General features: G+C 33.8%; 1 protein-coding gene and 1 long non-coding RNA gene across 3 annotated transcripts in view; one reads left to right on the plus strand and one right to left on the minus strand.

Annotated features, from left to right (window-relative positions):
- Positions 1-14,526, minus strand: part of LOC112458410 (cytochrome P450 4C1-like) — a 19,289-nt gene extending 4,763 nt beyond the window's left edge. Inside the window, exons 1-2 of one of the 2 annotated variants that reach the window (XM_025022033.1) lie at positions 14,451-14,526; positions 13,919-13,994 (exon numbers count right to left, since the gene is read on the minus strand). In XM_025022033.1, coding sequence (XP_024877801.1) covers positions 13,919-13,994; positions 14,451-14,454 — 80 coding nt within the window. In that variant the 5' untranslated portion in view covers positions 14,455-14,526. Of the gene's footprint in view, positions 1-10,740; positions 10,820-10,890; positions 11,006-13,918; positions 13,995-14,450 lie in introns of those variants that run through there. The other variant, XM_025022034.1, reaches the window with a different exon arrangement.
- LOC112458411 lies at positions 836-3,283 on the plus strand. Its single transcript, XR_003041205.1, has 4 exons — positions 836-1,142; positions 1,230-1,381; positions 1,459-1,694; positions 3,077-3,283. It is a non-coding gene; the product is annotated as an uncharacterized LOC112458411 (long non-coding RNA).
- Positions 14,527-15,636: the final 1,110 nt, after the last annotated feature.

Raw genomic sequence — 15,636 nt, forward strand, 5'->3', positions numbered from 1 at the left:
CTCTCTCTCTCTCTCTCTCTCTCTCTCTCTCTCTCTCTCTCACACACACACACACACACACACACCTCTACACATCCTACACAAATATATAATTGCATAATTCTGCTTCCTCATGGAGGAAGCTTTGTTTTCGTAAAAAAAGTTTTTTTTAGTTGCCGCTGCCAATGTGTTCAGAATGTTGTAAAACGTCGAAAAATTGCATTAAAAAAAATCTCCGTGTGTGTGTGTGTGTGTGTGTGTGTGTGTTTGTTAGTTTGTGTGTGTTAATATCCACATGTAATAAAAGAAGAAAAAGTAAACAAAAAGAAAAAGGCACATGAGATTAAACAGAAATAAGCATTTAATAACAATGTATTAATATTATTTTGAAAATTAAACTTATATTTACATTTTTTTATATTTCTATTTTGACGTAGAACTACGTCTTTCCCGAGTGGGGTGGGGTAAGGGTCAAAGCACATAACATGGCGTAGCGATATACGACGGTCGTAATCCCTAACCTGATAGATTAGAATACGCTAAAGCTTGTGCGTTACTTACGTCCACACGACTACGACTGTCATATGTGCTTTGGCTCTAATTTCGGGCCACGACTGCGACGTTTTCTTGCAACGAAAACATGAAACACTAATATTTCTCGAAAAATATTAAAGGAAAATATACTTTATTATAGTGTTTTTGAAAGCTCTCGATGTGAGCTAAATGTTCCTGCAATTTATTTTGGTGGTTTTTTATAACCGATTTTTTTGATATGGCAATGTTTTCAGAATGTTTTAATACGTGGAATATTTCTTGAAAAGTATTAAAGGAAAATATACTTTATTATAGTGTTTTTGAAAGTTCTCAATGAGTTAAATGCTCCTGCAATTTATTTGGGTAGTTTTTATAATCGATTTTCTTGATATGCCAAAATGTGTTCAGAATGTTCTAAAACGCTAAGATCTGATTCCAAAATTCTAATTTTTCGAGGACGGCAACGATGAGTTTAATTTTTTTTAAAGATTTATACAGAAGATACGTAATGTAGCTACGCTCAAAGGAAACGAAGAATCGAGATCAGTTCCGCAAATGTTAAAATTATCGTTGACAGATGGAAAGAATAATTTTCAAGCCTTAGAAGTTGAACATATATCGGCTTTAAGGTATAAATGTATTAGATTAGATTGCGTTACTTACTGCCTTGTGTCGCTTTTTACAATGTCTCTTCTAATCATTTGTTTTACATGTAGTTAGTTAAAACACGCCACCTGGTACAAAAATACTGATAAAATCAGGAACTCTACCTGTGTCACATGGACTTTCTTTATTGACACCAGCGCATTTAATTTACGTACTTGGGGGAAAAGTTGCCAGTTTAGTGAAAAAATGGGAATTAGATAAGGTAAAACACATTTTACTTGATTAGATAATTTTATTTAATGGATATGGCGCATGTGTACAGAACTGCTTTCGTTCTAGAAATTAGCTTCATTCTTGAATAACATCTGCCGAGGAAGATGAGCCACTACCGTGGATACTATTTGGTAAAAAAATCGTAAAAGTATTCGAGCAAGATAAAAACTTCAAAGCCCCGGCAGAAACAGAAAAACCTAGCAAGGAGAATATGTAGTTTGAAGCTCAGCGCAATTAAGGATGCGATAGCGGAAGCTGCCAAGCAAGGCAGCAAGAAAGTATTTGGCGACGAGACTAAACAGGTTGACTTGCTTTTTTATATGTTCCATTAAATTAAAAGTTTGCGTTGATGTCTGAAAATCTAATTTATGTGCGTTTTACACAGCTATTGGATCATAGCGTACAGAAAATTGTGGATCGTGGATTTACCATAAATATTCAGTAAATAGAAATAACGTGGATAAAGCACTGAGATTTAAATATACCTGGACATATTTTGTGCTCCATGGAGCCTTTATAAAGCAGTGGATTGATTTCTACACAGTTTCCAGAGCCAAATTAGTGCAGGATTTAATTAGGCATTTTACATAAATCTGATTGGTAGAAAAGCGTCATAACGTTTTATTTGCTTACTGAAACTGGATAAGGGAACAACCAACTCATCTTGACCCCTTGAATTTTGCTAAACTTTTCATATGTTACAGTACACCCCATTCACTAATATAAAGTACAGTAATTCTGCCCAATGCGCAATAGTTTATTAATGTTTAAAATTTGTCGTGTGCGTAATTGTTTTAAAAGTCTGCAAAATAAAGTTTTATTTATGTACTATAATTATGTAGGATAAATAAGAAAAATATAATTATAATGACATTGCAAGGTAGTACATCACAATTAACAGAAATACATTAAAGTTGAATTTGTTTAATATTCAGCGTCGTCGCTGAATCGTCGTTAAGCGTCCCAGTACAATCAAACATAGACTTCGAAATACGTAAAATATTAATTATTTTTAAGTAATATCTTCAAGTAATAATATTTTATGGATACATATATAAATAAAAGATATTATTTCTAAAGATTTTTACTTGCTGAAAATGAGCGTCGAGCGTTGACGTGAAAAGGCACCTTTATGCCTTCCGTATTATTTACTCTTATGTTTAGTTTTAAGTTTTCTCGTGTAATTCGCGTTTACTTCATTCTTCGTAAGGTAATTCGAGTCAGTATCATCGCATTCGACCATATTTTCCGTTTCTCGTGTGATTTACGCGTCACTCCGCCGAATCTTTGCGCTGCCCTATATTAACCCCCCACCGCCGTTAGGTCGAGCTGGCCGATCTTTCCTACGTCCGACTAATTACGTTTAGTGTTCATTTTCGAGTTTTCGCGATTTTAGTGTGACTTAGTGGACGCGAGCTTACGCGTCTGGCGCCCAACATTAGTTCTGATTGTGAATTTAAGTGTCGGACGGCGCGAGAGACCCGTCGGAGAGGCCCGTCATCCTTCTCTCCTCACCTCTCTTTTTGATCCGTCTCGCGCTTCGGGCGCAAAAAGACGTGACAGTATATGTAAAATACTTAAACCTAAAGTTTGCAATAAGCAGCTTTTTTGCATTTTTGTTAATCAAGCGGAGATATTTTTGCGTTTTTCTGCTTTACCCTAATATGCATAATTATTGTTATAGGTGTTTATCACGGGAATGCGAAACCTTCTTCAGTTAGCGAATATTTGAAAGATTTCATTACTGAAAGCAAAAAACTAATAGAAGAAGGATTTCAATATGTAGGAAAATATTACAAGGTTGTAATAAACGCAGTAATCTGCGATACCCCAGCTCGATCGTATGTAAAATGCGTGAAAAGTCATAATGGTTCGAATTGGTGGCAAAACTGCAACCAAACACGTGAGCAACATTTTGAGTACTATATTTTCGGATGCGTTGGCGCGTGATTATTCATGGACAAGGCGGAAATAGTATATTATGCACCAAGGGGCGAAAGTAGCGTTTTTCAGACGAGTGTGAAGTTTGTCGCCCGAGCCGAAGGCGAGGGCGGCAAATCACACGAGTCTGAAAAAGCTTTCGCCTCGAGGTGCACACGATATTCTTTACAATATCTTTACGGAAAGTTCGACCTCCATGCCTAGAGAGAGGCGAGAGTGGCCATATTTCACGCCAGGACGGCATAGCGGGCGGAAAGTGGTTACTTTCGTCCCGCTAATGCCGTCCTGGCGTGAAATTGGTCACTTTCGCCCCTCTCTACAGGCATGGAAAGTCGAACTTTCCGTGGAGATATTGTGAAAGAGCATTTGCCTTTCAAGGGATGAAAATGGCTAAAACTCTCAATGGTATATAATTTATCCGTACTTATGTATATTATATATTTTCTGTGTATATATATAATTAATTAATGATATATATTATTATTTTACAGAGACGATTTTAAAAGAACACCTTAACAAACCAAAGTGAGATAGAATAGTTATTTGTGTAACAAGTGAGGTAAGATGAAAATTCCCGGGTGCGGAGTTTACGCACGAGCCGAAGGCGAGTGCGGTAACCGCACCCGGGAATTTTTATCTTTACACACGGTTTACACTCCCTATTTTATGTTGCAAGTGCCTGGAAAGTGGTCTATCACGCACGCGTAGCGTGCGTAATGGGGCACTTTCCATGCACGTGTTGCATAAAAAGAAGTTACGGTATAGTTTCACCATGCCGGTGATAGATGGAAAAGAAAGCATGCCATCCGTGGGATCCACGGCTGTAACGTCTCAAGAGAAAAACGACGACATAATGTGCTTAATTAATTTTTTTATGTCGCCTGTTAATCAAGTCAACGTCAATACGACCGATTAGCGAGATTATAACATACTTAAGATAGATTTAAAAAGTTCTTAATTAAAACAAGTTATTCATGTTTTTTAATCTAATTATTATTGCAAATTATTATTATTAATGTATTTTTGTATGCGTAAAATATATTATACTTTTTATTTCAAGATAAGATATAAAATAATAATTAAAATGTTTCTAATAATTATATAAAATATATATAGTGATTAGTACAAATGAGAATCCCGCGAAAGTGGATTGAGAAGCTCTCGGCGAGCTTTACATGCGAACTATTTTTACAAGAAGCTCTTAAAACACGATTTCTGAGCTCTTACAAGCGCAAATAAAACTTTATGCAAATTATAGATGTTTTCCATTTACATCAAAACTCAGATAAATCTCACTTTTGTCTTTCTTCAACATTCATGTTAGAAAGACAGAAGTAAGATTTATCTGAGCTTTAATGTAAATGGAAAGTATCTAATGTCGCTGCTTTTAGGCAGCTCGCAATAGTGGACGTACGAGCTCCTAGGGAGTTTATATGGAAGCTTTCCGGGAACTATTTTGAAGCTCGTAGGGAGCTATTAAAACATGATTTCTTAACTTCTTGCGAGCTTCGATGAAGCTCCCAGCTAGTTCTCAAAAGCGGACATATGAGCTCCCAGGGAGCTCCGTGCGAGTTCTTTTGAAATTCAAATAAAACTTATGAAAAATTTTATAAGCTCTTCAGGAACTCCCCGAGAGCTCCCCGTGTTGCTTTTAGACAGCTCGCAATAGTGGACGTACGAGCTCCCGGGGAGCTTATATGGAAGCTTCCCGGGAACTACTTTGAAGCTCGCAGGGAGCTATTAAAACATGATTTCTAAACTCCCTGCGAGCTTCGATGAAGCTCGCAGGGAGCTCTCAAAAGCGGACATAGGAGCTCCCGGAGAGCTCCGTGCGAATTCTTTTGAAGTTCAAATGAAGCTTATAAAAAATTTTATAAGCTTCTCAGAAACTCTCCGGGAGCTTCCCGTGCTGTGTGGGCAGTGCCGGCTCATTACAAAATAGGCCTATTGGGCCAACGTCGCGCCGCGCGATTACAAAAAGAAGAAAAAACTTCTTTATTTTAACTTATCTGTAAAATAAAAAGCGAGTCATTATAAAAAAAACTTACCCAGCATCACATACACACATGTCTAAAACCGCATAACCCAGGAAAAAAAATCTTTTATTTATTCATATTAGTTTATATTAGTAGATACATGATTATATATGATCATATAAGAAATGGAAAATATAATCTTAAACAATATTATATGGCTATATATAAGCATATATGATTATATACTCGGGAAAAATACCTCTTATTTGTTCATATTAGTAAATATATAATTATATATGGTCATATAAGAAATGGAAATATAATCTTGAACAATATTATATGGCTAAATCTCTTTAAGTATAACTTTATACAGTCATATATGGTTTTATATACTAGTATATTATCATGTGTTATCATGTAATAGTTATTTGTGTAACACGTGCGGGTTGAGAATTGGACACTGGTGCGGGTGATCGCACTCGCCTTTGCGTGCGGGAATATCTTATTCCTGCACGGGTTCAAATGGGGAATTTCTCGCGTGGGAAATTGGCTATTTGTCGCACAGATGGCGCGCGCGGAATGGGCCACTTTCCACGCACGTATGATATGATGATATAATAGTTATTTGTGCAACAAGTGCTGGAAGATGAAAATTTACGGGTGCGGAGTTGACGCACGAGCCAAAGACGAGTGCGGTCACCGCACCCGGGAATTTTCAACTTCACGCACGTGTTGCATACCTTATTTTATGTTGCAAGTGCGTGGAAAGTGGCCTATCACGCACGCGTCGCGTGCGTAATGGGCCACTTTCCATGCACGTGTGACATAAAAGTATATTTATAAGGTTAAAGATAATTATATATGAATATATACTCTGTAATGGATCAATCCATATAAATTTGTATAACTAGCTGTTATAAAAATATTCTTCTAATAGTATATTATTTTACTTGACAATATCAAATTAATATAAAATATATTATTTTTAGTTTCAGTTTACACAATTGCGTTTTAAGTCTGACAAAGTCCATATTGGCACGCAGTGCCAATTTAAAAAACTGAAACATGTATTTAATAATAATTGATATTGTAAAATATTATTAAGCATCAAGATCCGCTTCGACCGAAAACGGCACTTCTCATTGCTTATATGTTATTTTAAGTTTTCTTTTTTTTTCTAATTTTGCATAAAATACTTAATTTTTTTAATTGACATATTAATTTTTATATTAATTTCCATGGAAAGATTGAAGGTTTGGTTGAAGGTCTGTTAATTTCCATGTAAAATTCGGTTTTAACATTTTTTTTTTATTAAGCGGTATCCATAATTAATGTAGAGAATCTAAACCGATTTTTAGTACTTTTTGAATTTTTTAAAAAAATCTAAATTTGAGAAAGTTATAGCTTGCTAAAGTTTCTTTGGTGACGGCAACTTCAAAAGGTATGATGTCATTTCTTATATAAAGTATGACGTCACAGCACACTTTCGTGTACTATATTTTCTTCAATTTTGAAGATATTGCAAAAATTCAAAAAATTTACAAAGAAAGTATGCCATAATCTATCAGACCGCTTAATAAAAAAAAATTCATGTTAAAACCGAATTGTAGTATCTTATAAACATCTAAAAAAAAAAACAAATTTATGTAGATTTTTATGAATTCGAGTTGTAAAAGGCTTAAGGATTTTGTCGTTTTCTGTAGAACCGTGTAGTATTGTATGCAAAATTACAACCATTCACGAATAAGAAATTTATATAGGTAAAAAATTGTACATTTATATATTTTTTTATTGGACTTTACAACAGACTATACGAAAATAAAAACATAAGTATTTTGACTTCTGCAAATTAAGAAGTTATTAATAATAGATGAATTTTGGAAGATTTGTGTAAAAACTTGTAACATTTAACTAAAAATTACAAATTTTAATTAGCCATAATTGTAATTGATTTTTGAGCTGTACAAACAAATCGGTATTTGTTACTATTCATACAAAATTGTAGTATTTTATGAGAAACTAAAAACTGGATTAGGTTCTAATTTGTATAGTTTTACGATATGTAAATTGTGGTAGATTTCTATAGTCATTTATAAATAATTGTAGTATTCTACAAGCAAGCAGATGTTTTCATTTTTTAAGATTTTGTTTCTTCTTAAATTTTTAAAATTTGTAGATCTTTGTACTATTTTTTATAAAATTGTAGTTTTTCATAAAATACTACTTGCAATAATTTCTTGATTTGAGAACATTGTAATTTGTGGTACTATTTCGTAAATATTTCTACAAAAAAAATAACTATTTATACAAGAAATTAAATATTTCAACAAAAATGTACAAATTTCTATTTTTAGTCATATTTTGTAGTTATTCATAGAAATTTTTTCTGCCAGGGTAATAATAATTATTTATTAATGACACTTTCTTATTACAGTATCTATACGTTTTTCTTATTAAAATATAAATCAAAATCAAAATTTTCTTTAAATATAATCTTTAGCGTCAATATTGCGTAGCATAACATATTTATTGACGGCGCTGCTAACTTGACAACGGCCGAGAATATTATCAAACATAACTAACCGCTCTTCACATGGCACGTGTAAGTGGCCGTCTTTTATCAATTAAAACGTTCATAACAGCAATTATATTCTAATACAGACTTGCTACACCGCAGATTGCTGCAATGTATTCTCGTTTTTTATAAGTTGCGATAAATGAACGATAACTAGCACATTTGTTACACTTACTACGTTTACGCGAGCGTTACTACTGTAGTAACTTACGATAATTCTCTCGCGTAAACGGGATGTTGTAATAACTTACGATAATTTACTCCGCGTAAACGAGTGAATTATCGTAAGTTACTATCAGAAGTATAAGGCCCGGTCTACAATCAGTCGTATGTCGGAGAGTCGGATGTCGGAACGTAGATAGTCCAATGAGGAAAATTCGTTTCCAAAAAAGAAATTCTCTCATTGGCATTAGACCATCGGCTACGTTGCGACATCCGACTCCGACATACGTAGACCGGGCCTAACGCTCGCATAAACGTAATAACTGTCGATTGCCGTGTGGACGTGCGTCACATTACACTGTGCCCGCACAATAGCCTCTTCTTTATTTCGAATTTTAACTTTTAATTTGTTTAATATATTATGATCAACAACATATCTTTTTATTTTGAATTTTAATTTTTTTATTGTAAATATTACGCTAAGACCAATATCTTAAAATGTTCTGCGGTAATATTGTTGCGTGTTCTTCATGGTAGTAAGGTCATAGTCGTTTAAAAATAACGCCGCGGCACAACAAGTTGAATTTAATTATTTGCATTCATTTACGCGTATATGGCAATAGAAAAAGTTTTCAATGTATTGAAAGGACGCTTTCGCCGTTTAAAATTTTTTAATGAACTTCGAGATGTTAATTTTATCGTCCAAGTTGTTGCATGCTGTGTATTACACAACGAATCAATGAAGTCACGATATGAGGCCATGTCAACTATATCATCAGATTTCTCTTTTTTGTCTGGAAATAACTTGAAAAATCTGAGTTTGAATGAGCTGAAAAAAAGTGCTGCTGACTTTGGACTTCACTACTCATTGGACGTAGACAAAGTGGAACTTGTGTCCGAATTAGAAGTATTCAAAGCACAAGTGCAGAAGCTGATCAAGGAATTAGAATCAGCAACTCCCCTGGATTTATTAAAATGCATTCAAGAATACTCTCTGGATGATATTTATCCAAACATCAAGACTGCACTTCGAATTTATTTAACGTTACCAGTGACTGTAGCATCTTGCGAACGCAGTTTTAGCAAGCTCAAATTAATAAAGAATTATCTCCGTTCTGCGATGAATCAAGAAAGATTAACTAGCCTTGCATTAATATCAATAGAAAAAGAAGTAGTTTCACATATAAATATAGATGCAATAATAGACGAATTCTGGGGAGAGGGGGGCGCCGATACAGCTCCTTGCCAAGGGTGTAAAGGATCCTAGATACGTCTCTGTGAATTTCTATGTCCATAATGATTGGGATGGGTTAATAATGTTAATATTAACTTTCACACAAAATTATGTTACCTAACTTAACTCAAGTGACATGTATTTTAAAAAAAGATGTGAAATCTTTAAATTAAATTGCGCCAATTGCAAAGAGAATATGTATATTGCAATGCTTTAAAAAATAATTGTTGTGCAACTACTTTTAAAAAATAAAACTCAAGTGGTATCTTTGTGTTCCTATTCAAGGGTCTTCCTATTCCAACCCAAGTGGTAATAGTTTCTTAATTCTCTTTAACAAATTTTTAATATTACAAAAAACCATTTTAATTACAAAAAATTAAAGAAGTTACAGTACAAAATAAAAATATTTAATTAAATAAAATAAATAAATTTTTCTTGTAAAAAAACTTGGCGCTGCTAGACTTCGAAATTTAAACATTAGTACTAAGATTTTTGATTAAATAAAAAAAAACAATAAACATAAGTTAGGGAAGAATGCGACAGGAGTAAAAAAACCGCCAAGTTTTTTTACAAAAAAAATTTATTTATTTTATTTTAATTAAATATTTTTATTTTGTACTGTTACTTCTTTAATTCTTTATAATTGAAATGGTTCTTTGTAATATTAAAAATTTGTTAAAGAGAATTAAGAAACTATTACCACTTGGGTTGGAATAGGAAGACCCTTAAATAGAAACATAAAGATACCACTTAGGTTTTATTTTTTTAAAGTAGTTGCACAACAATTATTTTTCAAAGCAATATACATATTCTTTTTGCAATTGGCGCAATTTAATTATAAAATTTCACTTTTTTTTTTAAATACCTGTTACTTCAGTTCAGTTAGGTAATGTTATCGACTTGAAATTTTAACTGAAAGTAGAGTATGAATGTAGCTTTCGACTGCAATCTCGTTTTGACAGTGTTACTATAGTTGTTGAGAAAAAAATTTTGTCTCATTACTTTTTAAACAGAAAACGTGTACACGTATATAGAGTGAGTTTTTTAAATTAAAATATTTTAATATCTTAAAAACATTTTTTTTTTAATTTGAAACAAAGCTGTTTGGTTTGGGGGAGAGAAACACAACAGAATTATTTATTTTTGTTTTGATGGGCGTTTCGAGATAATTTTAGGGTCAAATATATATATTTTTTTACCAAAAATAAATGTTTGTTTTGCCAATAATGTTTAACCAAAAATAATATATTCAAATCGACAACAATTGGCAAAAAATATACATAAACTTCACAACGTTTCAACCCAGGCTTCGGGTCCTTATCAAGTGATTTAACAAAACAAAATAAAGCATGGGGTCAAATAACATCGTCAATAATTAAAATATAAAATATGAAAAATATAACAGAAAATTCTTTTTCGTCAATGCAGAAATATTTAAGCGCAAATAAAATTCAAAATACCTGATGAGAAAAAGGCTACCATCGTCGACACATTCTCTAATGTTTATGAGATTTTAACAGAAAAATCATACATAAAAGGCTAGAATCAATAAAATTAATAAGTATGATGTCAAAACCCACAAACAATAAAAAAAGAGGGTTACTATTTACCAGGAGAATGTCTCACGATAGCACCAATTCACATTTCGTATCATATCAACGAATTAAAGCGTCTAGGAGTTACACAAAGATATCAAGCTTTTCGAGCCACACAACGACTCATGTTCACACTATAAAAGTCCGGAACGAACTGGCAGTATCGCATATACTTAAAAGTTTACAAGGTTGTCAGGTCAGAGTAACCAATCGCAGAAAACAAAATTATACGCTCGAGATGACGTTATCGTATATGCAGGGATTTAAATTATCCGTGTCTTTTTTTAGATTAATAGTATCAGAATATTTTTTTATAAGAAACATTTCCGCAATTTCTCTCTTTTTTGTATTCTGTACCCTGTGCATCTCAACCTCGGACCATTTAAAATCATGCCCATGGGAAACGCGATATTTGCTGACAACGGAATTAACTAATTGGAATTAACTATATATTTTTTTAAATAGAGATTTATATTTTTTTAACGGCATCTTATGTTACGCAAAAAAAACAACTTTTGCTTGAAACATTTTCTTATCCAGCCTCTACTTTCTATGACATTGAACATTATTAACAAGAAATATTAAATATTTCAGAAATTTGAAGCAGGATATAAAAATGTTGCAGATAAAAATTATTTGGTATTGAGGGGGAAATAATTTGATGTCGTTAATAAAGTACAGGCTTTAAAGATTGGAGATTGTCAACAAATGTGTTGGCGTAGATCACTGCGAAATGTACACAATAAGTATTTTGAGTAATAATTGAAAAGAAAAAAGCGAATAATTAGACAACTCCGCCTTTGTTCTCCTCGTGCATATCTATGTATATTGTCTTTCACGAAATCAAGTGGTCATGTCCGGACACTTTTTCGGATCTCATGTTGTTTATATGTACAACACATAGACAAGTGCTCTGTTTGTTTTTTCTATCTGATCGAGGTAAATATAATATTTACCCTTACGACCTTCCCCTTCTTAATAACCTTCTCATTTACTCATTCTATTAGAAAATGTACATTTGTATAAAATATACGTAAATCCAATAGAAAACTTTTTAATTGGTCTTTAATTAGTCGATTTTTGTAAATTTCTAATTATTTTAAAGATACAAATATTTTTTTTTACAGAACGATTACAAATACAATGTTACATTATACTGTTAAAGATTGTTTGTTGGTTTGGTAATAATTAACATTAAAATAAATCTAGGGTCTCTCAAATCCCAATGTGTAATTTGTGCACCTTTTTTTTACTAGTAAGGGAAACCGGGGCTATATATGTGTCCACACTTCACGCTTTTTTCAAGTTTACTAAAAAACTAATAAAGATATTTGGCTAAAATTGTAATAATATAACCTTTCAACCTTGCTATAAAAAAAAACATAATTATAGAATCGTTAATTTTTTACCATTTTAAAGAGGTAAATTTTTTAAGTAGGCAAGTCAAGCGTAGACAGCCCCATATGCGGGGCTATCTGTCCACATTCGAGGGGCTGTCCATCATTTCCTCCTCCTTTCTAAAAAAAGGCATGTTAAGTCGATACTCGCATATCTTGAAGTTTTTTGTTGCCGCTTTTCCGCGATGCCAATTGGTTCTCTCGCTGCACTTACTTCATTTGCAGCTGTCATCGTATATTTTGACAGTTGTGTGTATCAAGAAGTTAATAGTGTAATAGTAATTGCATAATGTTAAAGCTAAATAGCGCGCGCGAAGCGCGCGTCTGTGGTGTCTAGTCCTCTTCTAAAAAGGGCATGTCGTAGGTATTGTCACTTTTCCGCGATGCCGATTGGTTCTTTTGCTGCGCTTACTTTATTTGCAGCTGTCATTGTATATTTTGACAGTTGTGTGTATCAAGGGTTAATAGTGTAATAGTAATAGCATAATGTTAAAGCTAAATAGCGCGCGCGAAGCGAGCGTCTGTAGTGCAATGTCTAGTATAATAAAAAATACATTATTTATATTAATTTTTATATTTATTTACAATATTATTTATTGTTAATATATAATATTGAAAAAACTGCCTAGTCGTTGGAGTCAAAGCAGTAGTAGGCACTTTGTGTAGATTTTTTGACAGGATTCCTGCGTGGAGCTGATTTTTCTTTTAATACGGTGGCATCAAACAGATTTTGAGTCCGTTGTAAAATTAATGTGATAAGTTTCTTTTGTCCCCTCAATTTTTTAATCTTTTTTTTTTTATTTGGGGCCTTTAGTTTATCCTCGGCAGCGTTTGAAATAGAAAATATTTAATAATTTAAGACAAACTCATATATTTAACTTGACATGTATTTTTAAAATAAAAATTTGATGACGCGATTGTTGAATCACAGGATCAAGTAGCTGCTCGTAGGTCACTTTTTTACAGTAGTGGGTGAGAGTCCGAACATTTATTTCAAAGTCTAACGCTGTTTTTGTGAAAAAATTCTCGCTCGATTTTTATTCTTTTAATCACTCAAAGTATAATTTTATTGGATATGTCTACCTTATCCGTCTTAAGGAAAATCTTTCTTCTGTAGTTACGCATCATTATCTATTTATAAAAGAACAATCCGTCATTGAAGTGTGGACAACACATTGTCCCATCAAAAATAAGACAGATAGCCCCGACCACGTTTTTCAGTCTTTAACATGTTGCCAATTTTAGATTATGCGGAATTAAGATTTAACGTTTCTCACACCTGATAACTGTATATTAATTGATAATATTATGAGCTGCTTACTTTAATTTGAGTTAAACTACTGTTGCACAGCCGACCGTCGAAAAATGTGAATAATTGTTTTCGCTTTTCTTTTATCGTATATAGCATCTGCGAGAAGCATCGCAAGAAAACAAACAACGTTTAAATCTCTTACGTAGAGCATTTCTAAACTATTTGTTACAATGGTAGAGACGTCTGTCTCTTAAAACCTCAGGTAGCAAGCCCCCGTAGACAGATAGTCCCGGTCTTCCTTAAGCATATTTTCTAATTCATTTTATTCGAGTTTATAATGTAAATTTATATTCAAAACAATATTTGATTATATAAAATATTAGAAAACTCTTACCTGCGTAAAATACGTCCGTTCACATTTGCTGCTTGATCACTCAACAATGAAAGCACAGGTCGTACCTGTCGGATCTCTGAAATAGAAACTTGACTGCTACAAAAACAGACTTGATGATGCTTTTATATTATTTTCCCCACTCGAGTTAACGATTCGAGGAGGGACGGTGAAAGGCAGATAATAATGAAGACTTCTCTCGCGGTGATAATCATCCGTACAAATTTACCTTTCAAGATAAATAAAAGCGCCAAGTAAACGCATATTAGTGTATATGTTGTTACCTCGAAAAAAACAAAGTGGTAGTAGATGGTAGTGGTAAAAAAAAAATATGGGAGACTATGAAAGATCCGTGAGGAGGAGAGAAGAGACCGCGCGCATCACACATGCATCGCGGCCAACGGGTAAAAAAGGTGAAAAAAGGCACCAAGTATACGCATAATGTTGTAAATCCAAAAATTCAACCTAAGTGGTAGTAGCTTTACTTCTCCAGCTCCTTAACAAAATTATTATATCACAAAATTGCGTTACTTACCCATACAGCACAGATTGTTGCAGAAAGCTTCCAGAAAGGTTTCAAACCCAAGTTTTTTGAAAAAGGTAATTTTGTACTGATATCACGCATATTGTAGTATTAAGCAGGGATCGACAAAAAATTTCCATTTTTTTATTTTACACACGTACACAACACGCGTACTCACGCGTACACGCGATTTTTGTGGAAGCAACCTCGAGATTCACGGTCATCTCTCCACGTGTAGTTTCTTTTTTTTCTCTCGGCATCGCTTTTCGCCGTGCTGTGTGCACCGAACTACAACTATTATATGTGTGAAGAAGACGGCCTTGGTCTCACGCGGCCATTGGCCCGGCCTAGAGAAAGCTTGAACCACAATTGGCCTATCAATTTTTCTTACGGGCGAAGCTGAAACGAGCAGAGTCGAGCCGACCCGATACGGCAAAACATATATTCGCTAGTTAGCACACTCTGCATTGTCGATCTTGACGGGGCATTGGTCGCCGTTCCCTTCCCTTGACCGCTTTCCTCCATATTAGAGTTTTTGTTTCTGCTCTAATTAAATCGACGACCGCTCTTATCTGCTCGCGAAATTTGGATCCCGCGAGCGCACCGCGCTATCGATATGCCGCGGCAATCGCGGAGACGGAATTTTGCACTTCGTGATTTTTCAACCTGATTATTCAATCAAGAGGATTTGTTGTTGCTCGTAATATAATCTTTTTTGATGCGAAAAGTCAATCGATGCCGAGAGAATCCCAATTTTATTCAAGATTAGAAATCTCTTCTATGACGTTACATTCATTAGATTTGTTATGCCGAGTTAGTCCTAGGGAGAGGAAGGAGGAATTTGATCTCTCCCTCTCCTATAGTATTGCTTCCTCATAGAGGAAGCTTTGTTTTCGTGAATTTCGTATATGAACCTTTGATTGCGTATAAAGTTGGGTCTAATCAACCAAATTTAAGTGATTTATATATGAAATAGGGGTAGAAGAAACCAACGAAGAGATTGGTTTTTGAGTTTTTGATGCCAATATGTTCAGAGTGTTCTAAAATGTCGAAATATCGCATCAAAATCGCCTGTCCGTATGTGTGTATGTATGTACAGATTTAATGTCTGTGGTTGCTCTAACTTTCGCAAATATTGAGATATCGGGCTGTTTTTTTTTTAATCGATAGAGTATCATTCAAGGAAGGTTGGTATTGA

Source organism: Temnothorax curvispinosus, unplaced genomic scaffold (genome assembly GCF_003070985.1).
Source record: "Temnothorax curvispinosus isolate PA1 unplaced genomic scaffold, ASM307098v1 QBEX01008846.1, whole genome shotgun sequence".
NCBI lineage: Eukaryota > Metazoa > Arthropoda > Insecta > Hymenoptera > Formicidae > Temnothorax > Temnothorax curvispinosus.